The sequence below is a fragment of the Artibeus jamaicensis genome, unplaced genomic scaffold, assembly GCF_021234435.1.
Source record: "Artibeus jamaicensis isolate MK-2021 breed Jamaican fruit bat unplaced genomic scaffold, CSHL_Jam_final contig_956, whole genome shotgun sequence".
Taxonomy (NCBI): domain Eukaryota; kingdom Metazoa; phylum Chordata; class Mammalia; order Chiroptera; family Phyllostomidae; genus Artibeus; species Artibeus jamaicensis.
The window spans coordinates 1,544,454-1,570,956 of record NW_026522021.1 but is presented as its reverse complement, the minus strand read 5'-3'; the positions used below and the strand labels follow the sequence as shown (position 1 = coordinate 1,570,956).

At 48.6% G+C, this 26,503-nt stretch overlaps 1 protein-coding gene across 1 annotated transcript; it reads right to left on the bottom strand.

Annotated features, from left to right (window-relative positions):
• Positions 1 to 1,968: 1,968 nt before the first annotated feature.
• Positions 1,969 to 9,686, bottom strand: NAT16 (N-acetyltransferase 16 (putative)). The gene is given in 12 exon segments (XM_037139214.2): positions 1,969 to 3,452; positions 3,455 to 3,741; positions 3,743 to 3,781; positions 3,783 to 3,940; positions 4,540 to 4,625; positions 4,628 to 4,649; positions 4,652 to 4,734; positions 4,737 to 4,764; positions 5,533 to 5,565; positions 5,567 to 5,927; positions 7,253 to 8,066; positions 9,501 to 9,686. Coding segments are annotated over 10 exon segments (1,158 nt in total). The 5' UTR covers positions 5,924 to 5,927; positions 7,253 to 8,066; positions 9,501 to 9,686; the 3' UTR covers positions 1,969 to 3,387.
• Positions 9,687 to 26,503: the final 16,817 nt, after the last annotated feature.

The following is a 26,503-nucleotide window of genomic DNA, read 5'->3' as shown; positions in this document are numbered from 1 at the left end:
AGATGGCAGAAGAGAAAGAGAAAGGGAGAGACAGAGCTGGAAAAGGCAAAGCTGAAGTACGGACCCAGAGGGGATGTGTGGTGTTTGCTCTGAGTTGCATGTATAAACCTCTCTCTCTGTCTTTGTTTCTGAACCTCCCACTCTCCAGTAGAGTAGGAGGAGAAGGTGGGGTCCAGCAGAGTGATGATCCAAGCTCAAGGTTTGGAAAACCAGGGGAGGGGGCAGAGCATTGGGTGTTGTCCCTGAGAAAGTTTGGGAGAGACAGAGAGAGCGAGTGAGCAGGAGCTTGTCCCCCGGCCTCCATCCCCACCAACACCCCTTTTCCTGTGAAGCTTACGGTCCCCCTTCCCTCCCTTCCCCCCAAATGGTGACTCACCTCTGCAGCCTTTCATTGCGTCAGCGATGGGGGTGGGGGACAGGCAGGGCGGGGGCACTTTAGGAGAGGGACAGGGGTCTCCACTTTGAACAGAAAGAAGGTGATGAGGCAGCCCCTGGAAATGACCCCATTAGAATGCATTGTTGCCCTATCCCCTGCCATCCCAGTTTAGTGGGGTGAAGAGTCCTGGGAAGGGGACTGGGAGAGGGTTGGGGGGCCACTGACATGTCTGGGAATTATAAGTAATAGGAAGGGGGTGCTCACCCAAATCTTCATTACCCCATCCCATTCCTTCATACCCCCCTACAGTCCTGAATGGGGGAGGGGAGACCCAGGAAGCCCGGGGGAGAGCAAAGCCGCAGAGATGAGTCACCAAGAAAGGGAGAGAGAGAGAGAGAGAGACAGAGATGAGGAGAGACAGAGAGAGACAACCACTGGAGAGACAGAGGAAAACACGCCCTGAAGGAGGTGATATCCACACACTAACAAGAAAAAGGAAATTGTTTACTTCCATAAACCTGAAGCAACCTCCTCCCAACACCCACCTGTCACACACATACAACACACTATCACTAGAGTTACACTGATATTCTGAGACACACCCATTGCACAAACACAATGTCCCACCTAGCCTAGCAGGGTCACACATACCTATGCTGAAGATGTGACCAGGGTAATAGAGATTGGCTTTGAGAGCCTTCATTCTTCTTACATGGGATAGAGGGGTAAAAACCCTAAAGGTATGTGACTTCAAAAATCCAATACGCGGATCAGGGACTCAGAGGCTACGCCTTGCACACACGACGACACACACAGTTCCCTGCCTCCCCATCCACACGTACATAGCAACATATCAAGCACCGTCCTCATCGAAAAGACACTTGGAGTACCTGATTCTGGGGTACACCAGCCACGTTGTCCCGAACATATCTTACTCAGACATCCCATTACTCGTACACACATATACAGAAACGCAGACACACAAAGACGCCCATGGACACACACGGACTGAAACCACCTTGCGCTGCCTCGCCCGCGTCCGAACGTTCTAGCGCCCCCGCGTGTTACTTTTCGGGATCGCAGTCTTCACTGCTCTGGAGCTTGGTTCCTGGGCAAGCAGCGCCCAGGCTACCTCCGCCTCCTTCCACTTCTCCGCGGTGCCCACCCAGGAATGGAGAAAGCGAGCGAGCTGGCCACGAGAGAACAGAGAGCTACGAGTTAGACGCCTGGATCGCAAGACTAAGGGAGGTGGTCCTGGATGTCAAAGGGTACTTGAAGGAAGAGCCCACAGAATCTGGACAGCAGCTTATTCCCAGGTCCAGAGGAAAGTGAGGCCAGGGACTAGTCAGGGCGGAGCACTGCTGACCGCCTTGGTTTAGTGCAACCGCTTCTTTCTGCCGCTTGTCTGGCGTGGGGATTGAGGTGGGCAAGGGCATGCACCCTTTCCCAGTTCCCCTCCAGAAAGTCATTAGCTCCCTTGCCACAAGGCTTAGAGATCCTCTCTAACACAGGCTACTTGGGGAGGGGGAGGATAAAGCGTTTCACGCCTCCCCACTGAGAAGAAGTAAAACAAACACAGATGGTGGGCTGAGTTCGTTTTTATTGCAACATAGCCTTGGTTGAAGTGACTGGAAGGGCGGCAGCACGGCCAGGCACAGCAGGTAGAGGAGCGCATCAGCAAAGGCGCAACTGGAACAGCAGTGGTTCTCCTTGCCCACTTTCCACCTTCTGGCGCCCTCCTCTGCCCACATCTCGGATTCCATCCGGGGGAGCCCTGTGCTTGCTGTCAGTGCAGCTCTCCACCGTGCAACACGGAATTCAAGCTACCGTGAGGTAGCTCAGAGGCCTGCTTGAGGCATGGGACATCTGAGTTCTAGTCCCTGTGAAGCTCCCAGCTACTGCGAGAGACTGGGCAGTCACTTGGATTTTCCTGGGCCTCTATTTCCTCCCTCTGCGGTAGATGTGAGGATCCAGTATAGAAGACAGCACTGTGGAAATACAGCTGTCACTACTTGTATTTAACTAGAAGACTGCCAAAGTCCAAAAAGCAGAAAGGAACGAGAGGGAGGGGACTGTCCGGAAAAACCTGGAGTTGGGAGTTCCAGTCTCACTAGAAGGAGCCTTTTAGAATCAGGAGACAGCCCCACACAGGCTGAGGGGCCTGTGCTCCACTACACAACCCTCCAGCCTGAGCCTCCTGGTTCTGCCGCTGGTTGGGGGACATCAGGGAGGAGCCCTGTGAAATAGCAACGTCGTGCAAAATTGGAGGAAACCCGAATCAGAGGGGCAGGCACAGAAAGGTGCAACACCAGAGCACAGAGGGCCAAAGGAGGGAAAGCATTATAAATCTATTTCATTTACAGGGTCCCTCTCCATATTGCACACAGGGTGGGTGATAAACGTCACGGAGAAAGGGAACAGAGAGGCAATGAGGAGCTGTGTCTGGGAGGTCTAGGGAGGAGGAAGATGGGGGTGCAGAGAGGAGGGAGAGGCCACTGGTCTGGAGGCACGAGAGGCTAAGAGGGCAGTGAGGGGAGCGCTGGGCAAGCTCTGAGGGCTTGGGAAGGAGCAGGAGGAAGACAGTTTTTTCCGGGAGGCTGTGCTCCGGGAGAGGTGCTGGACGTTGCATGCACTTCTGCCCACTTCCCACCAGGAGGAGGCAGAAAGGAGAGCGAGAAAGGACAGAGTTCACTCCCAGGATAGGACGATGCACAGGAAAAAGCTATGAAGCGTGTGAAGGAACAAGTTCTTTGGCCGGGAAGGGGAAAGTGTGGACAATTGCAGCACAAGGGTCTCCCCCAAGCCAGGTGACTCAGATCAGGCTTTGGGCAACGGTGTTTGGGAGTGTTAGAGGCAAGATGACAGAGTAGGGGCAAAAGGGAGGGATGGAGAATTGGTTACGATAGGCAGCAGGGTAGGGGGTGGAGCTTGCAAATGAGGGCCAGGTTTTCTGGGGATCCAGTGCTGGGGGAGGGGAGAGGGTATAAAGCGCTCCTCAGACAGTGGAGGCCTCAGACGTTGCCCTCCAGCAGACACTGCTCAGCGTAATCCTTGATCGGCTCGAGCCCCAAGCCGGCTGGCAGAAATAAGGCAGCTGTGACAACTGGGGCGCCAGGAACAGCAGACACGAGACGTTGAGGCCAGTGAGGTGCGGGGTCCGGAGCTGCAGACGCCACGGAAATTGACTCTGCATTTGAGCACAGTCGCAGCCAAAGGCATCTACGCCGAGGCAGCACCATGCGCCTTCGCTGCCAAGCAGAATGAGGAAAGGGCGTGTGCATAGCGTGATCACGCCCGGGCGCTTGCGGCCGTCCACGCGCCACTCCAGGCCCTCGGCCGCCAGCAGGCGCAGGCTGCTCTCGGTCGTAGGGCTTCCAGTCCTGGATGAAGGTCCTGCCTTCCACGGAGGGTGGGCGACAGCAGGAGGTTTGCCACGTTGCCGCCTGCCTCTGACAGGGCCTCGGTGGGCAGGGGAGAGAAGGTGCCTGAGACCCGCAGCGCCGCCTGCCTCGCGCCCAGACCTGCCAGCAGCGTCAACCCGTTGAATCTGACCAAAAGGACGCCCTGCGGCGGGTACAAGTGGGCTCCTGACGACGGTCGACGGGAGGACTGGCGAGCTCAGCGCCTCTCGGCATCTTCACTCTCACATTCGCACCCCCGGGCTCCCACTTGGGCCGTACGGAGGTGCAGGGTGAAGTGGGATATGTGGAAACCTGGGTCCCTAAGGGTAACAAGGACGAACCAGGGGCAAAGCCTCCGAATAGAAGAGAAGTCAGTGTCCAATATCCAGGGAACGGGGACGGGGAGGGGGCTGAGTCTCCGAGAGACGCGGGAATGAGGCAGATCAGTTGAGTTGGTAGGCGAGGGAGGATGAAGGGGGCTCAGATGTTTGGGTCCCTGCAGGGAGGCAGGATCGATGTAGGGGAGGCCGATTCACGTAAGTCTAGGCTCCCGAGCTCTCCGGCCTCTGGAAGTAAGGCCTGAGGGTTTGACAGCTGGGAGTCTGGAAACTATTTCACTTCCCTTTGGCAAAAGGGCCTGGGTGAGGACTGCAAGTCCCAGTGCTGGGCTCATGGGCGCCCCCACTTGGTGGAGACGGCAGAGTAAGAAAGCCGGTGACTGGCTGGGCCTGGGGGAGGACTCCGAGCCCACGTCCTTCTCACCTGCTTGGTGATTAGGTGGTTTTTCTTCAGCCCCCAGAGGGGCAGCGGCTCTTCCCGGGCAAGCTGTGCCACCTTACCCCCAGGTACTGTCGCTTGACTAGCTGCAAACTTAGAAGCGCCGCAGCAGTTTGGTCACGCCCTTGCCGCACTCCCAGGGCGCCACTCGCAGCCCCTCCACCAGCGCCGTCTTCCCGTGTCAATCAAGTGCACCGACTCCTGCGCGATCTGTGGACCAACGCCATTAGGGGAAGCCTTCCCCGACTCCGCCCCTTTCGGCTCACAAGGCTCGCCTCTTCGCACACGCTGAGCGCTCCTTCGTCACCACTCTTTGGTGACAGGCCAGACCTGGAGCCAGTTCAGGACGCTCTCCTCAGCACTTGGGTCTCGGATTCCAGAGCCCGCAGAATGGTCATTCGCTGGGGTCGCTTTCACCTCTTGAGATGCTTGTAGCTCCCGGAGCAACAGGTTTCTGGCCACTCGCCACGCCCTTTTCCTTGGCCCCACCCCCAGGAACTGGCCAGGACCTCAGTTACCTACCTCTACTTACCCACGCTCCTTTCCTCTAGGCTCTGTCCGGGAGCCCATCTTTGACTGGTCCTGCTCACCCAACGCAACCAGGCCTTCTTTGTGCCAGAGGTCAGTCTATTCAGGGGTCCTGGCCCCACACTCCACCTGCTCCCACCCCTAGCTTACCCCCCCTTACCTGCTCCCTCGTTTTTCTGCTCCTGCACTCTGAAACTCCTCAAACAAATCTTCAAATACTGAAGCTCTCACCAGTCCCTCTGGTTCCTCTCCTAGAGCTCTACATGTCTCCCACCCCATGCTCACTGGCTGGGCCCTTGGAGCTGAACGCCTTACTCTTTGGTTCCAAAGCCTGCTTTATATCCTCAGCAATCAGACAAGGGCTGAGGGAGAGGCTTGCTTCCTCTCCTTCCTGAGATCCAGGCACCCAAATGTGGCTTTACCCCTTTTCACTTGGGCCCAGGTTCTCACCACTCCTCTATTCCACTTGGTCAGCACCATGGTGCAGGTGGGGGTCCCAGAGCCAGCTGTGATAGGGGTTAGGAAGATAGTTGAGGCCACCACAGGAGCTCCCTGAGATGGCCAGCACCTGCTCAAACTCCTGTGCTGTAGCCCCCATGAAGTCCAACCATTCAACCTCAGTCTCAGGCCCAGATCCAGATCTGGGCTTGGCCCCCAAGAATTTGGCCTTGGCCTTAGGCCCTGACTCAGCCCCCAGAGGCTTGTCCTCAGTCTCAAACCCTGATCCAGGCCTGGCCTCCTGTGGCAGGTTTTCTGAGAGTGGCTCCCCATCTGGTTCAGCCTCTTTTTTGGACTTAGGGACCTCTGAGGTGGCTACACCACAGCCAGCTTCCAGCTTCATTACCCTGCAGAAAAGAGAAAACCCAGCATGGGGTCAGAGCCTGCTGTTCCCACATCTGGTTCCCTACATACAAACAGTCCCCACAATCCCTCCCTAAGCAAACACTGCTTCTCTTCTGCTCCTCACACCTACCCTAGTGAGAAAGCCTCCAGCTACCCCCTCCCACCAGCTCCAAGAACTCCCGGTCCTATCCTGCTCCACCCAACCAGGACTCTCCTGAACATTCACAAACTCAGGACCCTGTGACCTCCCCAGAGACTAGCCTCTGACCCCCTCCATACCCAATTAGCCCAAGAACTCGAAGGAAAAAGGGGTGGTGTAAGTAATGGAAGGACACCACTTCCAGGGCCCTACCACCTCTCAGTGAGAATGTGAGAAATTTCCATCATCTCCACTCCCCCTCCTGGAGGATTTCTGGGGAAAGTGAAGGATTCAACTCCCACCCCCCCTTTCCTACCATTGTCACTTATCTACCAGGGTGAAAGGAGGGGGTATATACCCCAGATCTCCTTCATGTTACTGCCCCCGTGCCCTTCACCCCAAACACATGTATTCAAACATAAACCAAAGGAGTGGACAGATGGACAGTCCCATTAAAAAATTCCAACCTGACCCTTCCGGGCTAATCAAAACCGCTCTTTCCTTCTTCCTGAGGGATACGTGGCCCCACTCCAGGGTGAGCTGACCATTTTGAAAAGGGTTCTTTTGGAGCTTCAGCAATCAAAATATCCACCAAGATCACCCACGCCCCCTCCTCATTTTCCTTCCTTCAAAAGATGGAGCCCCTCTTTTTATATATCCTCCCCCGCTTCCTCCTTTTAAAATTTGTCCTGGTAATCTTTGCCCTGTCTCCCACACGGAGCTTTCCCTGCCCTTTCTGTTCCTCAAAGTCTCCTTTTTGGGTCGGTCCCCTGTGGATCTGGCCCCCATTTGACCTCTAGCTTTTCTCTTTTCCCTGCCCAGAAACAGGGCCAAAGAGGAAGCTCCCTCCCCAAGCCCTGATGGTTCTTTATTTCCAGACCTCCCTCCTCCAGACCAACCACATCAACCCAATCCCCCTCCTCTCTTTTCAGCCAGTTATAACTCTCACATAACCTGCATTAAGCCTCATTATCCAACATCCTGGGGGACACACATTCAGGCTACTTTGTGGAGGCTACAATTGGCTGGGTTGGATTTTTTTTTTTAAACAAGAACATGACCTAGGCTTGGGAGGGTTACCAAGGGGGTAGTTTAGGGATGATTTTAGCTTCCATTCCATAAACAGGGCTTACAGAAACACAGAGTGCTTGCTATACAAACAAGCTTCAAAACATGAGCACCATCTACCTCTTTCTTTTCAGACTGATGCTGTTGCCTAGGGCTCTTCCAGGTGAGTCAGCTCAGGCCAGTATCATCAAAGGCACAGGCTCAGAGGATCTTCGAGTCCCTGTTAAGGCCACTAGAGACCACCCAGTTCAACCCATACCTTTCACAGTGAGGAAACTGAGACTCAAGACTATGTTTTCCTAGCTCCCAGGCCAGTGGGGGAGCCAGGAAAATGAAACTATTTTGTGTAGTTTTTTTCTCCCCCAACACCCCCCCTTGTGTAGCTTTTTTTGTCTATCCCAATCTCCAAACCCGGCCTGAAGAGTGAAGATAGGAATTACTGGGTCCTGCCCTGGCTAGTGTGGCCAGGTGCACTGAGCACCAGCCTGCCAACCTAAAGGGCACCCATTCACTTCCCAGTCAAGGCACATGCCTGGGTTGCAGGCCAGGTTTCCAGCTGGGGGTGTGTGAGAGGCAACTGATAGATGTATCTTTTGCACATGGATGTGTATCTCCCTTCTTTCTCCCTTCATTCTCCTCTCTCTAAAAATAAATAAATAAAATCTTAAATCTTTTTTTAAAAAAGGAATTACTGGGTCCTTGGCAGGAGTCAGAGGTCCCAAGTGCTGAGGGCTGAGCTGACTCAGAACCAGATTATGTGGTAGGAACCCCGAACTGCCTTCCTCTCACTGTCAGCAGATTCCAGGCCAACAACAAGCTCCAGCTTCAGACTCCTTGCATCAGGCTCTCGGGATACTGTGTCCTAGAGATGAGCAGGTTAACTTGTGGCTCCTATTTGCATCTCCAGGCAACCTCACCAGCTGTTCATGGGTCCCTGGAAAATACAAACTGGTAGTTTAGAGGTAATTTCAGCAACTCCCCACTGCTCCTAAAGGGGGCAGAATGTGAGCAACTTGTAAACTGGAACACATCCAACAGATCTAAAACATTCCACGTTTGTTTCCCTCCCTTGCTTCCAAGACAGGGAGACCATTTCCAGGGGTGTCTCCACATCTCAGAGAAAGCTGTTTGTAAGGGGAAAGGAGCAGTTCCCGGGGTCACACGGAGGAGGGGACAGCTTGTCAGTTCATCAACCCTCTGTTTCTCTAAGGCGCTCCTCTACTTCAATTCTCTTTTGGGGGGACACAAAGGTTGCAAAGTCCTTAAGCTCTGGGAAAGGTGGGTGCTGGGAAAACATAGGTCGGGGTTCCAGGCCAGCCCAAAGTTACTAGCCAGCTGCACAACCTTGGCTCCACACTCTGATTACTTCCCACCTGCCAGTATGATACCCTCCAACCTGGCTCTCTGAACTCCCAGGAAGTGTCCAGGCAGAGGTAGTCCTGCGCCTCCAGAGCACTGTGGGAATGTTGTTCAGGTATCTCCCCGAACCAGCTCCTGGACGAGGGGCAGCATTTCCCTGGCCATCCACACCCCCACATCCTTGTGTCTGTTCTTTCAATCTCATAAATATAAATGACCATTCTTGGGAGCCGGTGATGATGGAAGTCATGGCTGGGCATACTGGAGTCCCCCTCCACCTTCACCGTACCCCACACACCCGCAGCACTGGTGCCCTTGAGGTCCCAGGTTTGGGGAGCTGGAAGAGGGAGGAGAGGGAGCAAAGAGCAGAGAGGCGGAGACAGATGGCAGCTACACAAAGCACCTAAAGACAGAGCAAAAAAGGACAATAACCAAGGCAGTAAAAAGACAAAGGCAGGCAGGGAGATTAGGTTGAGAGAGGATGAGAGGGGAGCTGAAAGAGGCGTGGATACCGAATCACAGACACGACACCTGGTGACTCAGGGCCCAGCTGATGCCAAAAAAGTCCCGGCGCCGCATCCCCCCCCCGCCCCCGCCCCCACCACCAGGGAGACCGCGAATAGAAAGCAGCGTGACACGCCCCCTTCTTCCGGCCGTGTGATGGGGGGAAGGGGTCAAGGAGAGGAGAAAGCCAGAAGCGAGGCTGGAGGAGGACAGAGAACTGGGGGAGACAAGACGAAGTGGGGCAGAGGCGAGGGACGAGGAGGACGGACCGCGGAGGGGGGAACGGGGGTGTCTCGGAGGGCCGGGGTGCGGGTGCGGGGGGCAGGCGGCAGAGGGGTCTCGAGGAAGCTGTCCGATGGGCAGGGGCGTCCGGGCACCGCGTCCCGGGGGGCGACGGAGTTGGGGGGGCGCGGGCGAGCACTTCGAACGCCCGAGGGGAACCGCGCTCTCGGTCGTCTTGGTCGCCGGAGACCGGGCCGCCCCTCAGGCCGCGCGGCCCCCTTACCTCGCCGGCGGGCGCGGGGGCCGGGACGCGGAGACGCCGAGCCGGGTGGCCGCGCAGGCCGCCGGGAAGGGCGTCACTTTGGGTCCCGAGGGTCGAACTCCGGTGACGCGCCGGGAGTCCGAAGGCACAGATGCCGCCCGCGGGCTCCGACACCCGGCGCCGGGGGGCCGGGAGGTGCCAGTGGCGCCCGCGGTGACGCTCGGCTGGTCCGGGCGGGCGGCTCCGAGGGGCGGGGACCCCAGCGACGGGGAGGAAACCCGGCTCGGATCTGGAGCGGACTCGGTCCTGCCGGGGGCTGACGGGGGGGTGGGGGGCGCCCCGGGAGCTGCGCCCGGCGGTGGGCGCGGCTGGGGGGCCGTGTTTTGCTGACGAGCCTCCGCCCCTCGTCCGGGCCCGGGAGCCGCCCCGTGGTGGGGCGCGTCTCGGGTTTGGTGGTCGGGGTGACGCTGCGCCCAGCACCCTGTGCTCCGTCCGGGAGTCAGCACCGCCCCGCAGGCCCCGCCGCGGGTCGCCCCCGAACGTCGCCCCCTTTCTCCGACCGCCAGCCTGCAGGTACGAGCAGCTGGAAAAGGGTGGGGAGTTCACGGCCCTGGGGACCTGGTCGGAGAAACTGACAGGAAATTGGAAACCCATGAAAACTGGGAAGCCAAGAGACACCGACAGACAGAAGGAGCAGAGAGGCTGAAAGGAGGCCGAGACGGGCCAGACGAAGCCCCAGCGTCGCAGGTCAGCGTCGTGCTCTGGGTGCACAAAGTGGCTCAGCTCACACTCAGCCGCCTGTTTCTCAGGGGCTGTCAGGCAGCAAGGTCTCTGCGGAAGGAAAGACTAACAGGTGCACGGGATACACTAAGTACCTGCACACACCTCTGCACACGGGCGCGGTACTGGGGATCTGAGCACACGGGGCTTGGCACCCCGTGCCAGCCCGGGCGGGCAGAGAAAGGATGGTAGGAAAAGCAAAGCGCGCACTGGAATCCGAAAGGGTGCGGCACTGTCTCTGACTCTAATAAGCTGGTGGCCCAGCCTCTTAACTCCTGAGGACGGCGTCCCACACCCCCATAAAGCTATACCAATACACCTGCAGTTCTACCCTGTGAAGAGCCAGGAAAGTGGTGGATGTGAAAGCCCTTTAGTAACTGTAAAGAGCTGCAGAGAGTGTCAAGGTCTGCTTAGGTTGGGACCCCTCCCTTGTCCTCCTTCCATGGCCTTCCCAGCTCCCTTGCTCCCCAATGACCACCAAAGTTGATCAGTCACCTAGCTCATTCCATTTTTGTGCTTTCCAAGGTGCTGATTCCATAATCTGGTAAAGGGATCCCATTTGCCGAATGTGGTAAGATGGAGGGTCATGTTCCTTGACTCCGGCCCACCAAGTGGGTGAAGGAATCAGCATCATCTCTTGAATTTTAGTTCCAAGTTGGCCAGTAAAGTAACTGATAAGTCACTCAACTGTTTTTGTAAAAAATAGAACCTCCCCTTCTAATTTCGATTTTTAAAACTGCTAACATGGCATGCATCTGGCAAAGCTGCAGGCAAGGTGGAATATGCTGAGTAGTGGGAAGCACCTCAGAAAGTTAAAGGTATTGAAGGAAATAGTCACTAGTGGCAGGGGGGAGTGGCAATGCAATCACATTCTAATCCTGCCCCTTTCACCAGAAGTTTCACCTTCTGCCATCAGAAACTCTTGAATTGGTCCAAATTCACCCACTTCCAGTTCCCTCACTCAGACTCAAGTTTCCCAGAGTTCCGATCCCCTCATATTCACGTTATTCAGAGCAAGATGTCGCTGCTCACTGGGCGGGTCAAAAGCCATGTGGTTCTAAAGTCATCATGTTTAGACTTCTCCATTCTGGCTGACCTGGAGGGTAGGGGGCAGTGGTGGTAAGAAGTTGAAAGATAACCTGGCTGTCCCTCCCAGCAAGAGAGAAGCAGAGTCATTCCACACTTTAAAATTCTCTGAGGGTGCAGGGAGATGGGCCATTACTCTGTGCTACATGTTTTGAAATGACCAAGGTCAAGGTCAGTGGGGGATGGAAGGGTGATCTGCTAGTTGAAAGGCTTCTCAGGCCTGGGTTGCAGAGCCACCTTGTACCCACTACTGGTGCTAATATGTGTGTGAAGCACTGTGGCTTAACCCTCACAACACTGTAGGATGGGTGGACTTGTTTTCCACTTTACAAATGAAGAAAGTGGGTCCTGAGAAGTTCCGTGGGTTGGGCTATGTCCCATAGCTGCTAAGGAATGCTATCAGCTGTCAGGTCTTCTGGCTGCAAACTCAGACCTTCTGATCATTCACAAATGTACCTTGTGAAAGTATGAAAACACTCGGCAAACTATAAAGCACAAAACAAATGTCAGTACTATGAATGCTGCAGATTTCCATCAGTTACTCTGAATTTTGTAAATGTCTTGTACCTTGGGGTCCTGAGTATTGGCTTTGACCATCATGCTGGGCTTATTTATTTGGGTCTTTTATGTGGGAGAGCTTATTGCTTGTCCTCCCTCTGGGATGGATATGTCTTACTGTCAGCAGGGTGCTACCTTTGATCTGTGTCATTTCAGTTGGGTCAATTCTTGACTTCAGGGCCTTCCCCATCCACCCTTTTCTCTCTCATCCTTTTCCTACAATGGGCAACCTTGGATCTTTTCCCCAGGTCTGCTGCCTCTTGGGTTTCTAGAGACTATGACTTCCTCCTCCAGATTTGTGAGTTTTGAGTGTTCTCTCGGGCCCCTCTCTTCCTAAGGCTTAATATTCTGCCCTCTTCCTGATATAGTGACCCCTCCTCTATCTGAGCAATTACCAATCTACAAGTCAAGTCTTAACTTTCCAGGGCATCCCCAGCTATTTATGAAACATCCGCACTTGGATGAGACCAGTGAAATGAAAGACTGAGCTGGATACCTCATATATTTCTGTCATACAACTGCTAGAGGAACTCAAGAGTTAAAGATTTTAGCCATAGTTATAGTTGATAGGCTTCAGTGATTAATGTATGTGGAAAGCTGTTATTTCAGGAACTGGAATACAAGACTGACGTGATGCGAGGAGGTTGACAAGCAATCCAACCTTTGTACCCCGGAGGGTCTGCAGGCAAGCTGATGAGATGGTATCAGAACCATTGTGTTCCAGGGAAGGAACATCTGTGACATAGATAAAGAATTGTTTATTAGCAGAAAAATAAATACTAGGAAAATCACCAGATGAAATCACTTGATTTCAACTCTTGATCCTTATTAATCTTTCTTCCCAAACCCCTTACCTAACCTTTTTCCTCCTTATAAGAAGGTCATCTTGAGATGAGATGTTGAGATGGTTTTTGAGGGCATGTAACCTGCTATCTTCTCAGATTGCTGGCATCTGAATAAAATACCCATAAAGTTTCAATCCTTGTCTCTCTCTACTTGTTGGTTCTGGTAGTGACAGGCAGAACTAACCCTGATGTTTCTAGTTTCATAACCTTCACTACAAGCTAATTTTGCATATAGAAAGGAGACCAAGATCAAAAGGTTAAATAATTGGTCCACAGTCACAGAGCCAGTGAGTGCCTAAAAGCCTTACTCAGAACTGTAGCACTGAAGAATCATCTGGTATCACAGATGTCATGCACTCTGGTGTCTTACAGTTTCCTTATCTGTAAAGAGGGCATAGTACCTAATTTCCAATGAGGATTAAATAATACAGTGTTTGTAAAATGCCTGGCATAGCATAAAAATTCAATTAATGGTAGGTATTGTGATCTAGCCAACCAGAGAAGCAATTCTCAAATGGGGTGTATTACACCTTATACACTGGAATTCAGACATAACTGAAACCTGTCTTGTTTATTATTCTTCCAGGACTGTCAAACTCTAGGAACTTCATTAATCAGAAAACAGAAAGATGGGAAATCATTGAGCTTGACCATAAACCCTTATAGAACAGGCTTGTATCACGGTTATCATTATACATCTGGTACTTAGTTCAGGTCTTGGCACATAGTAGATACTTAATAAGTATGTTATGGATAAATGAATGAACAAATGAATGGATGATTTCATGCTATTTCTGCAATTGGAGAGAATGAGACCAGACATTATTTATCATATTTATCATATGTCACTCAGTTGGGGCTAGTGGAGTTCGGGTCAAGACAGCAGAGTAGGACACTATACTCACCTCCTCCCATGACCACATCACAGTTACAACCAAATTATAGAATAATCAATCTGTATAACAATCTAAAGACTAGTGGAATGGAAGTCCTATAATTAAGGATATAGAGAAGAAGTCATGTCACAACTAGTAGGAGGGGTGGAAACATAAAACAGTCTGGACCCATGCCCACATGTGGCAGTTGAAAATTCAGAGGGATATATCAACAGCAGAAGTTTCCCCTGATGAATGAGGGGTCTCAGCCCCATACCAGGCTCCCCAGCCCAGAATACCAGTGCCAGGAAGAGGGGCGCACATAACATCTGGCTGCAAAAATCAGTGGGGATATTGTTCATCCAGAGGAAACACAAGGCTGCTGGAAACTCAGGTGTTCCCTTAAAGAGCTCATGCACAAACTTTCACTTGCGGGTGGGCACTCACCCTGGCCTCCAGGGGCAGGGCAAATTGGGGGCAGGACAGAGACCTATAAGGAGAAACTGAGTTGTGTGGCTTCAAGGCAAGGGCTGGAGATGTTACGGGATTGAGACTGGGCCCAGAGTGGGTCTGCCTCAGGCCAGCTGGTATGTGGGTTCTTGACTTCATGTAGAAAAGATTCCATAACATGAGTCTGGGTGATTGGGAGAGTATGCTTATTAAAGCTGGGGACAGTGAAACAAAGGAAGGGCTTAAGAAAGAAGAAGAAACAGACAGCCTAGGTGGGCCGCTTTGGCTCTCTAAGAAATAGAAGTCACAGTAAAAGAAGTGAAAAGTTACTTCTTTTGGAAAGTCAGAGAAAAAGAGCCTTGGAGACAGGTTCAGTGGGTAATCCTGGGACAAGCTGTTGCCCACTGCTCCCCTGGTTGCAAGTCTTCTGGGGTCCCTTAGGGTTTAGGAGAAAGTGAGCTGAGATACAAGGTGTGGGTGTTCTAGCAAGAGCACTCAGTCATTCTTTGTCTCGAGGCTTTTCATCTCTCCTTGGCCTGCTGGAATCATAGGGGAGGTCTCAGGGGAGGGCCTTTGGTTCACAGGCCTGCGCTCAATCCACTGAGCTACACCAGCCAGGGCATCAGGGGAGGGTCTTAACAGAACATTCATTAACTTTTCAGGTGTGTCCTTCAATATATTGATTTATCAAAATGTGCATACAGAGGGGTCAGAGGTTATATTCAGTTAGTTTCATTTTTAAAGAATATCATTGAGAATGAATCAGGACTAAGGCCATTCTGTCCCAAGACAGTCTGAGATGTGTAAACCATTTGCTCCTAATTGTCCTTTGTTAGGAAAGATAAAACCTAGTGATTCATTAGCTGGCTATAAATTGCTCATATTGTTTGGCCTTGTTTAACTATTTTGTCTCAGTTTCCTTTATTCCATTTGTCAAAGAATCAACAGCCGGCCAATGGGGAAAAACTAAAAATGTTTTCCCTAAGACCAGGAACAAGACAAAGATGTCCACTTCCACCACTTTTATTAAACATACTATTGGAAATTCTAGTCATAACAACCAGACAAGAAAAAGAAATAAAAGGCATCCAAATTAGGAAGGGAGAAATAAATTGGTCATTATTTGCAGATGACATACTGTATATAGAGAACCCTAAAGATTCCACCAAGAAACTACTAGAACTGATAAATGAATTCAGTAAAGTAGCAGGATACAAAATTAATATTTTGAAATTGGTTGCATTTTTTACACAGAAATACATTATAGGAATAGTAAAGTAACAGAGAGAGGAAATAAGAAAACAATCCCTTTTTACAATTGCATCAAAAAGAATAAAATACCTAGGAATAAATTTAGCCAAGGAAGTTAAAGATCTATACTCTAAAAATTATAAGACACTGAAGAAAGAAAATGAAGAAGATAAAAATAAACAGAGGTAGAAGCCTATACTGTACTCATGGATAGGAAGAATTGCTATTGTTAAAATGTCCATACTCCCCAAAGCAATCTATAAATTCAATGAAATCCCTATCAAAATACCAATGGCATTTTTCACAGAGCTAGGACAAATAATTCTAAAATTTGTATGGAACCACAAAAGACCCTGAATAGACACAACAACCTTGACAAAAAAGAACAAAGTTAGCGGTACCATGCTACCTGATATCAAACTATACTAGAAAGCAACAGTAATGAAAATGGCTGTAACATAAGCCATTTACAGCCATTTTATGGTAGTAACATAAAAACAGAGACATAGATTAATGGAATAGAACAGAACCCAGAAATAAACACATGCCTATATAGTCAATTAATCTATGACAAAGGAAGCAAAAATATACATTGGGGTAAAAACAGCCTACTCAATAAATGCTGTTGGGAAAATTGAACAAATACAAATACAGGCAAAAAGAAATAAAACTAGACTTTTTACATGATATCCAAGGAAAAACTCAAAATGGAATGAAGACTTAAATGCAAGACCCCAAACCACAAAACTCCTGGAAGAAAACATAGGCAGTAAAATCTGACATTGCTCTTAGTAATATTTTTTTCTGATGTATCTTCTTGGTCAAGGAAAACAAAAGTAAAAATAAACAAATGGGATTACATTAAAAAGTTTTTATAAATCAAAGGAAACTATCAACAAAACAGACAACCTACTGAATGCAAGAAGATATTCACCAATGATACATCTGATAAAAGGTTAATATCCAAAATTTATAAAGAACTCATACAACTCAACACTAAAACAAAACAGCACAATTAAGTCAAAGAATGGACAGAGTACCTAAATAGGCATTTCTCCAAAGAGGACATACAGATGACCAATAGACATATGAAAAGATGCTCAATGTCACTAATCATCAAAGAAATGCAAACTAAAACCGCAATGAGATGTTGCCTCACACTTGCCAGAATGACTATCATCAACAAATCAACAAACAATAAGCATTGGTGAGGATGTGAGGAAAAGGAACTCTCTTGCATTGTTTGTGGGACTGCCAACTGGTGCAGCCACTGTTGAAAACTGTATGGAGGTTCCTCAAAAAATTAAAATTGAACTACCTTATGACCAAGCAATTCCAAAGAAAACCAAAACACTGATTAGAAAAGATATATGCACCATGCACCCCTATGTTTACTGCAGCATTCTTTTTTTATATTTTACTGATTATACTGTTACAGTTGTCCTGACCTTTCCCCATTTGCCTCCCTCCACCCAGCATCCCTTAAACCTTTAGGCAATCCCCAAAGCATTGTTCATATCCATGGGTCATGCATGGAAGTTCTCTGGCTACTCCATTTTCTGTACTGTACCTTACATCCCCATGGCTATTCTGTAACTACCTATTTGCACTTCTTAATTCCCTCACCTCCTCATCCCTACCCTTAAACTTTCCTCCCATCTGGCAATTATCAAAATGCTCTCTGAATCCATGATTCTGTCTCTGTCCTTGTTTGCTTAGTTTGTTTTTTTAGATTCAGTTGTTGATAGATATGTATTTTGCCACTTTATTGTTCATAGTTTTGATCTTCTTTTTCTTAAATAAAAGTCCATTTAACATTTAATTTAATAATGGTTGGTGATGATAAACTCCTTTAGTTTTTTATTCTCTGGGAAACTTTTATCTGCCCTTCAATTCTAAATGATAGTTTCACAGGCAGGAGCAAACTTCACTGTAGGTATGTGCTTTTTATAATGTTGAAAATTTCTTGCTAATCTCTTCTAGTCCCCAAAGTTTCTTTTAAGAAATCAGTTGACAGTCATATGGGAATTCCCCTGTAGGTAACCGACTGCTTTTCTATTGCTGCTCTTAAGATTCTCTCTTTATCTTTAATCTTTGGTATTTTATGAGTGGGCCTCTTTGCGTCCATCTTGTTTGGGACTCTCTGTGCTTCCTGAACTTGTATGTCTACTTTCTTCACCAAATAAGGGAAGTTTTCTTTCATTATTTTTTCAAATAGATTTCCAATTTCTTGCTTTTTCCTTTCTCCTTCTGGCACCCCTATTATGCAAATGTTGGGCCTCTCGAAGTTGTCCCAGAGGCTCTTTCCACTATCCTTATTTCATTTTAAATTCTTTTTTCTTCTTGTTTTTCTAATTGGTTGGTTTTTTTTTTTTTTTGCTTCCTTATGTTCCACATCATTGATTTTATCCTTGGCTTCATCCACTCTACTGTTGTTTCCCTGTAAGTTTTTCTCTATTTCAAGTAGTGTATCCTTTATTTCTGACTGGATCTTTTTTATGCTGTTGAGGTCCTCACCAATTTCTTTGAGCATCCTTATAACCAGTGTTTTGAACTCTGCATCTGATAGATTACTCATCTCCATTTCATTTAGTACTTTTTCTGGAGTTTTTATCTGTTCTTTCATTTGGGCCATGTTTCTTTGCCTCTTCATTTTGTCAGCCTCCCTGGATATATTTGTTTCTATGTATTAGGTAGTGCTGCTTTGACTCTTTGCCTTGGTAGTGTGGCCTAAGGTAGTAGGTTTCTTGTAGAGTGGAGGGGCACAGCCTCCCCTATCATCCAAGATGGTTACTCGAGGTATGCCCTTTGTGTGGCTGAGTACACCCTCCTCTGGTAGTTGAGTCGTGGTTACTGTTGGCAGATCAATGGAAGGGGTTTACCCAGGCCAGTCAAGCTGCAAGGATTGGTTGTGACCACTTACCACCAGCCTCTACCCTCAATGGAGGATCAGCTGTGTAGGGGGCAGGGTGGTGGTGTTCTGATGTGGTAGGTAGCTATCCACTGGGTACAATGACCCTGAGGTTTCCCAGGTGGTGCAGGTCCACACCACCCGTTTTCTGCCCAGGGCCACCATGCCTGAGTTATAAAGGAATCTGAGTTGGCTGCTACTTGTGCTGAACTTGGAGATTCCCAGGTGAAGCCAAGCTGCGAATCAAGACTGGCTGCTGTTTGTGCTGGTCTTGGGACTCACTGAGGCCAGCTGTTGCTTGTTTGAGAAGATTTAGGAAGTTTTGAAGCATGAGCCAAGACCAGCCATTCATATGGAAAAGCAGCTTGGGTGGTCCTGAAAGTTGGGTGCTGGCAGAGACTCTGGGGATCTTCAAGGCAGGTCAAACAGTGTTAGCTATGTTGATGGAGTCTCAGATATGGCACCAGCCTGCCAGCTCTGTGTGGGGAAGGCCCAGAAAAGGAACAATGGCTTCTGCTTGATGCCAGACACTTCCGTTTTTTCCCATATGCCACTGGTGCCCCTCGAGCCACCATCTAGTGCCAGAGTCCAGAGGGAGTGAGTCTGAGTAGGTGAGTTGGTGTGTGCATTCTCTAAGAGGAATTGCTTAGGCTCCAGAAGTTTCTTCCACTGACTCAATTCCTGCTGGTTTTTCAGCCAGAAGTTGTGAGGATGTATGTTCCTGGGCTAGGGAGCCTGGTGTGGGGCTGGGACTCCTCGCTCCTGAGATATCCCTCCCAAACTTTTATCCGCCATACATGTGTGAAGAACCAGCCTATTCCATGTCTATATCTCTCTTACCAGTCTGGATGGATGAGGTTTCTTTAATTCCATAGTTGTCAGATTTCCATTCAACTTGATTTCTGATGTTTCTGAGTGATGGTTGCTCTATATTTTAGTTGTAATTTTGATGTGGTTGTGCAAGGAGGTGAGCCTTGTCTACTGTAGCATTAGCCAAGTATTGCTACAGTAGATAGCAAGTATTGGCTAATGTAAACAATACATTACATTACAAATGTAATGCATTACAATACAATACATTACAAATGTATTGTGATGGTTGTTCTGTATTTTAGTTGTAATTTTGATGTGGTTGTGCAAGGAGGTGAGCCTTGTCTACTGTAGCATTAGCCAAGTATTGCTACAGTAGATAGCAAGTATTGGCTAATGTAAACAATACATTACATTACAAATGTAATGCATTACAATACAATACATTACAAATGTATTGTTTACATTTGTAAACAATAGCCAAGATTAGAAGCAAGCCAAGTCTTATCAATAGATGATTAAATAAAGGAATATTACTCAGTCATATAAGAATGACATCTTACCATTTGGACAACATGGATGGACTAGAGGAAATTACTTATTTTACTAAGTAAAATAAGTCAGATAGAGAAAAACAAATACCATATGATTTTGCTTACATGTGAAATCTGAAGAACAAAATAAATAAACAAAATAAAAACAGACTCATAGATATGCTAACGGACTGAGTGTTGCCAGATGAGAAGAGGTTTGGGGAACTGGGTGAAATAAGTGAAGAAAGGCCCTGGCTGGGGAGCTTAGCTGGTCAGAGTGTCGGGCTGAGGTTTCCTTTCCCAGTCAGGGCACATACAGGAATCGACCAATGGGTACATAAATGAGTGAAACAACAAATTGATGTTTCTCTCTCTTTCTCTCAAATCAATAAATGAAACTTTCTTTAAAAAGCTGAAGGGATTGAGATGTCCAAATTGGTAGTTACATAATAGTCATAGGAATGGAAAATACAGCACAGGGACCACAGTCACTAATACTGTAATAACTATGTATGATGCCAGTGTAACAGCAGATAATTGTTAACGGTGGGAAATTGTAACCTACTCTGCCATTCTTTTTACATTTTTTCTGTAAGTGCAGACTGTGATAGCTGTTTCTGTAAGTGCAGACTCTGACTAATATGTAGCTTGCAGATGAACAGCGTGTTTATATAAGAATCCTAGGAACTAACTTCAAAAGACACAGACTGTGACCTTCAGGCATCCCAATTTCAGGAGATTTGCTGACCTTTAACTGTGGAGTCAGGAGGATATGAAGCCAAGATGACATGGAGCCAGGATGACTAAACCACGATGACGCACACCGGACCATCACTTGCCTTATCGGAATGGACTGCACTAGTCTGCATGTAGACAACTTTTCAGTCCCCTTCTTTTTGTTGTTGTTGTTGTTCTGTTCCCCTCTCCCTTCTTATAAAAACCCCTGCCTCCACTGAGCTGTAGAGATGGCATTTGGACATGATTCCCTCATCTTTCTAGGAGATAGGCTTTGTGACATGAATCCTCTGTCTCCTGGTGGCCGGCATCTGAATGAACCACTTTCCTTTACATCAGCACCTGCCCCTAGAATAGTGGCTTTTGTATCAGCAGGCAGCCAGAAATGCTTTTGATTATGCCAGAGAGGTATCAGAATTATAGGGGTATCACTTTTGTAAACTATACAATTGTCTGACCACTATACTGAGCACCTGAAACTAGTGTAAAATGATGAGTGTTAACTCTAATGGAAAAAAAGGTGCTTGTAAATTGAATTGTGTCCCACAAAAAGATATGCTGAAAACCTAATTCCTAGCACCTATGAAAGTGACCTTATTTCAAATAGATTCTTTCAAATATAAACAAGTTAAGATTAAGCCACATGAAATAAGTGTGGGCCCTAATCCAGTATGACTGGTATCCCATAAGAAGAGGGACATTGGGACACAGACACAGAGCCTAGGTTGCCATGTGACAACAGAGATGGAGATTGGGGGGATGCAGCGGTAAGCCAAGAATAGATGGCCAGCTCCAGCAGCTAGAAGAGGGAAGGAAAAAATTCTCTCCTAAAGATTTCATAGAGAACATGGCCCTGCCAAACCCTTGATTTTGACCTCCAGAACTGTGAGACAATAACATTTTGTTGCCTTAGTTTTCCAAGTAAGAGATATTTTTTTATGGCAGCCTTAGGAAGCAAATTTAGCACCCTTTCTTTCTATGATGGATGCCGCCCCACTTCCAACTCAGTGCAGGAAACCCCCATTCACTCCCACCCCCAGCTGGGTGTCTGATGTAGGTCACAGCCTGCAAACCACCCTGCCTCTATCTATTCCAGGTTTATTGCTCTCATTTAATTTGTTCAGCACTCACCGTGCACCAACCATCGTGATCACCAAGACATGGTCAAAATGCAAAAACAACAAGGTGTGCTTCCTGCCCTCTATGTTGCCATTTAATAATAGGAGACAGATGATAATAAACAAACTATATATTGGTGTTGTAAAACAATGGTTTGCTTAATGTGAAGGTTTGTTAGGTAGCAGTCAGGAATGAGTGGCCAGAGGGGAAATAAAGCAGGGCCCTACCCAGTACACTCTCATAAAGAACTTAAAACAGGAGGCTAGAAACAAAAGGGAGACATGTCTTACCCATTGATTCAGCAGCCCTGGCATTCCCAACATCACAAGCAAAACTATGATAGTGCAGGAGGAGGGGAGCCCTTGAAATTCTGTGTGTATTGTGTCCACTAGCTGGAAAAGAAAGCCTTTGTAACTGTCCCAAGGTCTGTAAGGGAGAGGAGGAGAGGATTAAAGCATACAACTCCTGAGCCCCAATAGTCAGGACACTCAGATTAGCTGGGTGCCCACTTGCAGCTCTGAGCTCAAGTGTATAGAACTAACTTACAAACAATTTTATTTCCTCTATACCTGGGGCATTCAGACTAGCTGGGTGCCTGCCTGTAGTTTTGTGCTCAAGTGTATTTCATAAATAAATTTGCTATCTCATTTTCTACTATATGTGCTGTCTCTCTCCTGAATTCTCTTGTAAGCAAGGCTAGGACCCAGGAGGGGGAATCCCGCTAACGGGTTCACGTAATGTGATCACACGATGTGATTCTTGTGATGTGGTCTTGGTTAGGAAAAGATTCTGTGGGAGAGGTAGGCAGAAAAGTGGTGAAAATAGCTAACATTTATTGAGTACCCTGCCAGGCACTGTGCAAAGCTCATGGTGTAGGTGACTAAGGCTTAGAGAAGTCAAGTAAGTCTAACAAAGCTGACAGCTATTAAGTGCCAAACACTGGAGTTGAGCTGTGACTTGGTGGTGGGAGTCCTGAGGACGGTGGGCTGAACTCCAGTGACAGGAAGGAGAGCACACTAAGGGTGGATGGGAAACTGGGCTGGGCTCTGGGTGTGGGATGCTCTGCTGAGGAGCTTACACCTTCTAATAATGAGGATCTGGTGACAGTGAGTAGGAAGAATGACATGACAAAAACTGTTTTAAGAAGAGCATCTTGAGAGCACGAGAAGGTGTTAGATAGAAGATGAGAGGCAAGAGCTCTGACCTCTGAAGAGTGGTTCCAGAGAAAGTCCATGAGAGAGGGGAAGGATGGAGGCTGGAGGCATGGAGTAAGAGAAGCTAAAAATAGCTTAGAAGAAAAACAGAAGAGGCTAGGAAGTCTCATCCTGAAAGGTGGGGAGAGAGGAAGAAGGTGCAGGTGATTCTAGCATCTCCAGCCTGTGACTGAGCAATGATAACCTCTGGTAGCAGCTGGCAGTTCAGGATACAGAGCTCACACTGAATACACAGATGAGATAGGATCAGTTTTCAGAGCCAGAGGGATGAGCTGGAGCAAAGGACCCACAGGGGTGGAACTTGGAAGAAATGACCAGCAGGACTGGAGAGGAGCTCACCTCAAAGAGGTCATGGCCAAAGTCCCAAGGCACATTAGGATCTGCATAGATGGTAGGTGAATAGGGATGTCACAGGGCTCAAGTCTGACCCCAGCAGGGTTCTCATGGTCTGGTCTGGAGCTTCTAAAACAGCTGCAATGACCTGCTTTAACTTCCTCTGGCCTGCTGGGTCGTCTCCTCTACCAGTTGTGAGGGCTCCTTCCCACCCCAGCCCTCTGTGTGCTGGCCTTTCTCCTTGTTCTACAAAAAGGCTTCCAAATGTTCCCTTTCAGCTGCACTGTGGGTGGATGGGTACCCACCCAGCAGAGAAATTAAGGGTAGAGAGTGGTGGGAAGCTGCTGGATGACAGTTTTCCTCAACCTGAACACAAAGACATTTGTACAGCTGTCCCATGAGCCTGTGTACATCTTATTCACTTCCCAAGGTGTATATTCGTTTGGTGACAATTCAAGCTGTGTCTTATGATTTGTGTACTTGTCTGTGTTGTATTTCAATAAAAAGTTAAAAAAAAAAACAAACCCTCAACTTAACTCTGAAGCAGGGAGCCCCATGTTACCAGGGGGAAACTGAAGATTGAATGACTTGGCTAAGGTCAGGGCCAGTAGCTGAGATTCAAAGACAGGTCTGTGGGACTCAGAGATAGGTTCCCCTCCCGCTCTGACACTCCCTGCACCCTTCTTCCTGTTGCCCCCCTCAGGTGCTAATATGGACATGGACAACTTTAGGTCTTCAGACCCAGGTTTTATGACAAGTCTCCCCTTGAAATATGTGCCTTTCAACTCTGCCCTATTTCTGTTCCCAGTAAACGTCCATTGTCGCAGAACCAGAGCAGCCCTGTGGCACATATCTTAGTCAGGACCTAGGACCTGGAGGCAGGAACTGGAAGGGACGGCCCCCTGATCCTGGGGCCTGGGCTCGAGCTCATCCTGTTTTGAGTCTCAATTCCTGCAGGGGCTCCAGGGTTGGTCAGGGTCTGAGCCTGACCCCTCAGCCAAGCTCAGCACAAAGGCCAAGTTGGCAATTGAGTTTGGGGGATTTAGTTCCAATGTGAAATTTAGTTAGAACCCATATGATAGCAGCTCCTGGGAAATAGTTGATTGAAGGCCATTCTGAGTGTCTCACCTGGTATCTCAGTCTAGCAGGCTGTACCCACTGCCTGGACATTGTGGCCTGGAATCTGCACAGACTGGTAGGAGTACACGGACCAGACATGTCCTTGCACAGACATGGACCTGGCACCTGAACTCTCGGCTCTTCTTCATATGAGGCTCCAGCCTCTTAGACCAAGTCCCATCCAAGAAAGGTGCTTGATGAAGGAAGTCTAGAATGCCAAATGACAGGAAGAAAATGGGGATCAGAGGACCTGTGTCTCAGTGAGGCCAAGATCATAGCATGACAGCAGAGGTCACCTGGGCAGGCTCTGGAAAGGGCATGAGTCATGGCAGGAACTTCTGATACCTAGGGCTTCTTCCCAGTCTGGGCCAGCAGTGGCTGGTCACAGAGGACAGGAGGGATGCCAAGCTGGCATGATGAACAGGGAAGTGGCACTCATCTTGCCCAAGGGATCCTGGAGGAACACACCAGTCATTGTCCAGGGCTGTCATTTCTGTACCTTTCACATAAATCTTTCCACAACCCTCTGAAGTAACAACCTACTCTACTTGCCACAGTCCATCCCCAGTACTCACATATGGATGCCAAGTTGCTCTCTCAGAGATAGAATCCTGATCTTGATTTTCCTGTACCTTTCTAGTTTGTTTTGTGGTCCATTCCCCAACCCAGATGTCTCCACATAGAGGATAATGTTCCTTTCCAATTCTTCCTTTCTCCAAGAGCAGACCTAGCATATTTCCTGAGAAACTTGCCCTACTGTCTTCAAAGGTACTGGGAACACGTTGTCCTTTTGATTAGATCTCTGGCCCTTGGGCTAACCCCATTTCTTAACGGAGCCTCTTGTCTGTTCCTGCTCCTCTCCAGCTTCAGGCCAATTCACTCTCCTCGCCATGATTTCATTGGTCTTGGATTTCAGACAGGGGCCTTTCCCCTCTTCCCTGCCTCTAAGTGCCACACAAAGATCCCATTCCTCACCTACTACCCAGCCCAAGCCCGCCAGCCTAGAGGGGGCACCCACTGCTCATAGGGAAGCAAAAAAGCAGGAGTCTTCTTGGTGAGAGGCCCAGTGTGATCTAATCCCCAAACCCTTGCTCTTTGGTGGCCAGTTTGGATCTCTGCCCCTCAGGGAAAGAATCCAGAACAAAACGCACATGATGCCAACACTGAAGTTTGGCATGAGGCACGGAGATGCAGTAAGTAGGTCTTCCATTCCATAGGTGACAAGACCAGACCACATGCCACATTTTTTAAACAAATGATTGAGAAGTGACTCTCGAGCCCCTCACCCATGACAAGAATCAGTTTGGAGATAGAGAGGAGGGCTGGGGAGGACTTTGAGATTGCTTGAAGCCCTGCCCTCAAAACGCAAGGATTACTTTAGCAAGGTGTGTGACAAAAAGCTTCAAGACACAAAGAGTTTGGTATGTGCCAGTGTTTGGGGGATGTGTCCATTGGAGAAATCCAGTGACCGAATAGTGGCTGACTGGGACTTCCAGCCAGGATAGGAGGAAGAACAAGTGGCTGCATCAAGGCTGGCCTGCAGTCCAAAGGTATCAGGGCTGAGGATGCCTGAGGCTGGCCCTCTTTTTTTTCTGTCCCTCTTCCCACTCCACAAACTAGAAGAGTAAAGAACTGGAGAGAACCCTATGTTGAGTGCATGAGCAGAAAACCAGGGACGGACAATAAGACAGAGAAAGTACAAAAGCTTCCAGAGGGGCATTAAAGGAAATCTTCAAAGAATCCTTCCCTGATTGGTGTGACTTAGTGGGTTGGGCATCATCCTGCAAACCTAGTTTCTGGTTCGATTCTGAAGAGGGAACAGGCCTGGGTTGCGGGCCAGGTCCCTAGTTGGAGCTTGTGAAAGGCAATACTCTTTCTTTTCTTTTCTTTCTTTCTTTCTTTCTTTCTTTCTTTCTTTCTTTCTTTCTTTCTTTCTTTCTTTCTTTCTTTCTTTCTTTCTTTCTTTCTTTCTTTCTTCCTTTCTTCCTTCCTTCCTTTCTTCCTTCCTTCCTTCCTTCCTTCCTTCCTTCCTTCCTTCCTTCCTTTTCCTTTCTCCCTCTCTCCTTTCTTTTTTTTCTTTTTTCTTTCTCTTCTCCTCTCCTCCTCTTCCTTCTTCCTTCCTTCCTTCCTTCCTTCCTTCCTTCCTTCCTTCCTTCCTTCCCCTCTCTCTGAAAAGAAATAAAATCTTAAAAAAAAAAAAAACCCAAACCAAAAAAACAAACTTCAAAGAATCCATGAGAATACCAAGGAAAAAAGACTTTGAAGATCTGGAGGTCCAGAGAACACATTTTTTTATGAGAATGCAGTCAAGAACCTGTGCCCCCCCCTTTGCCTCTTCTGCTGCACACTTCAACCCCATGAGGATTGGTAACAGCAGCTGGCAAGTGAGGGGGTGGAAAGAGGTC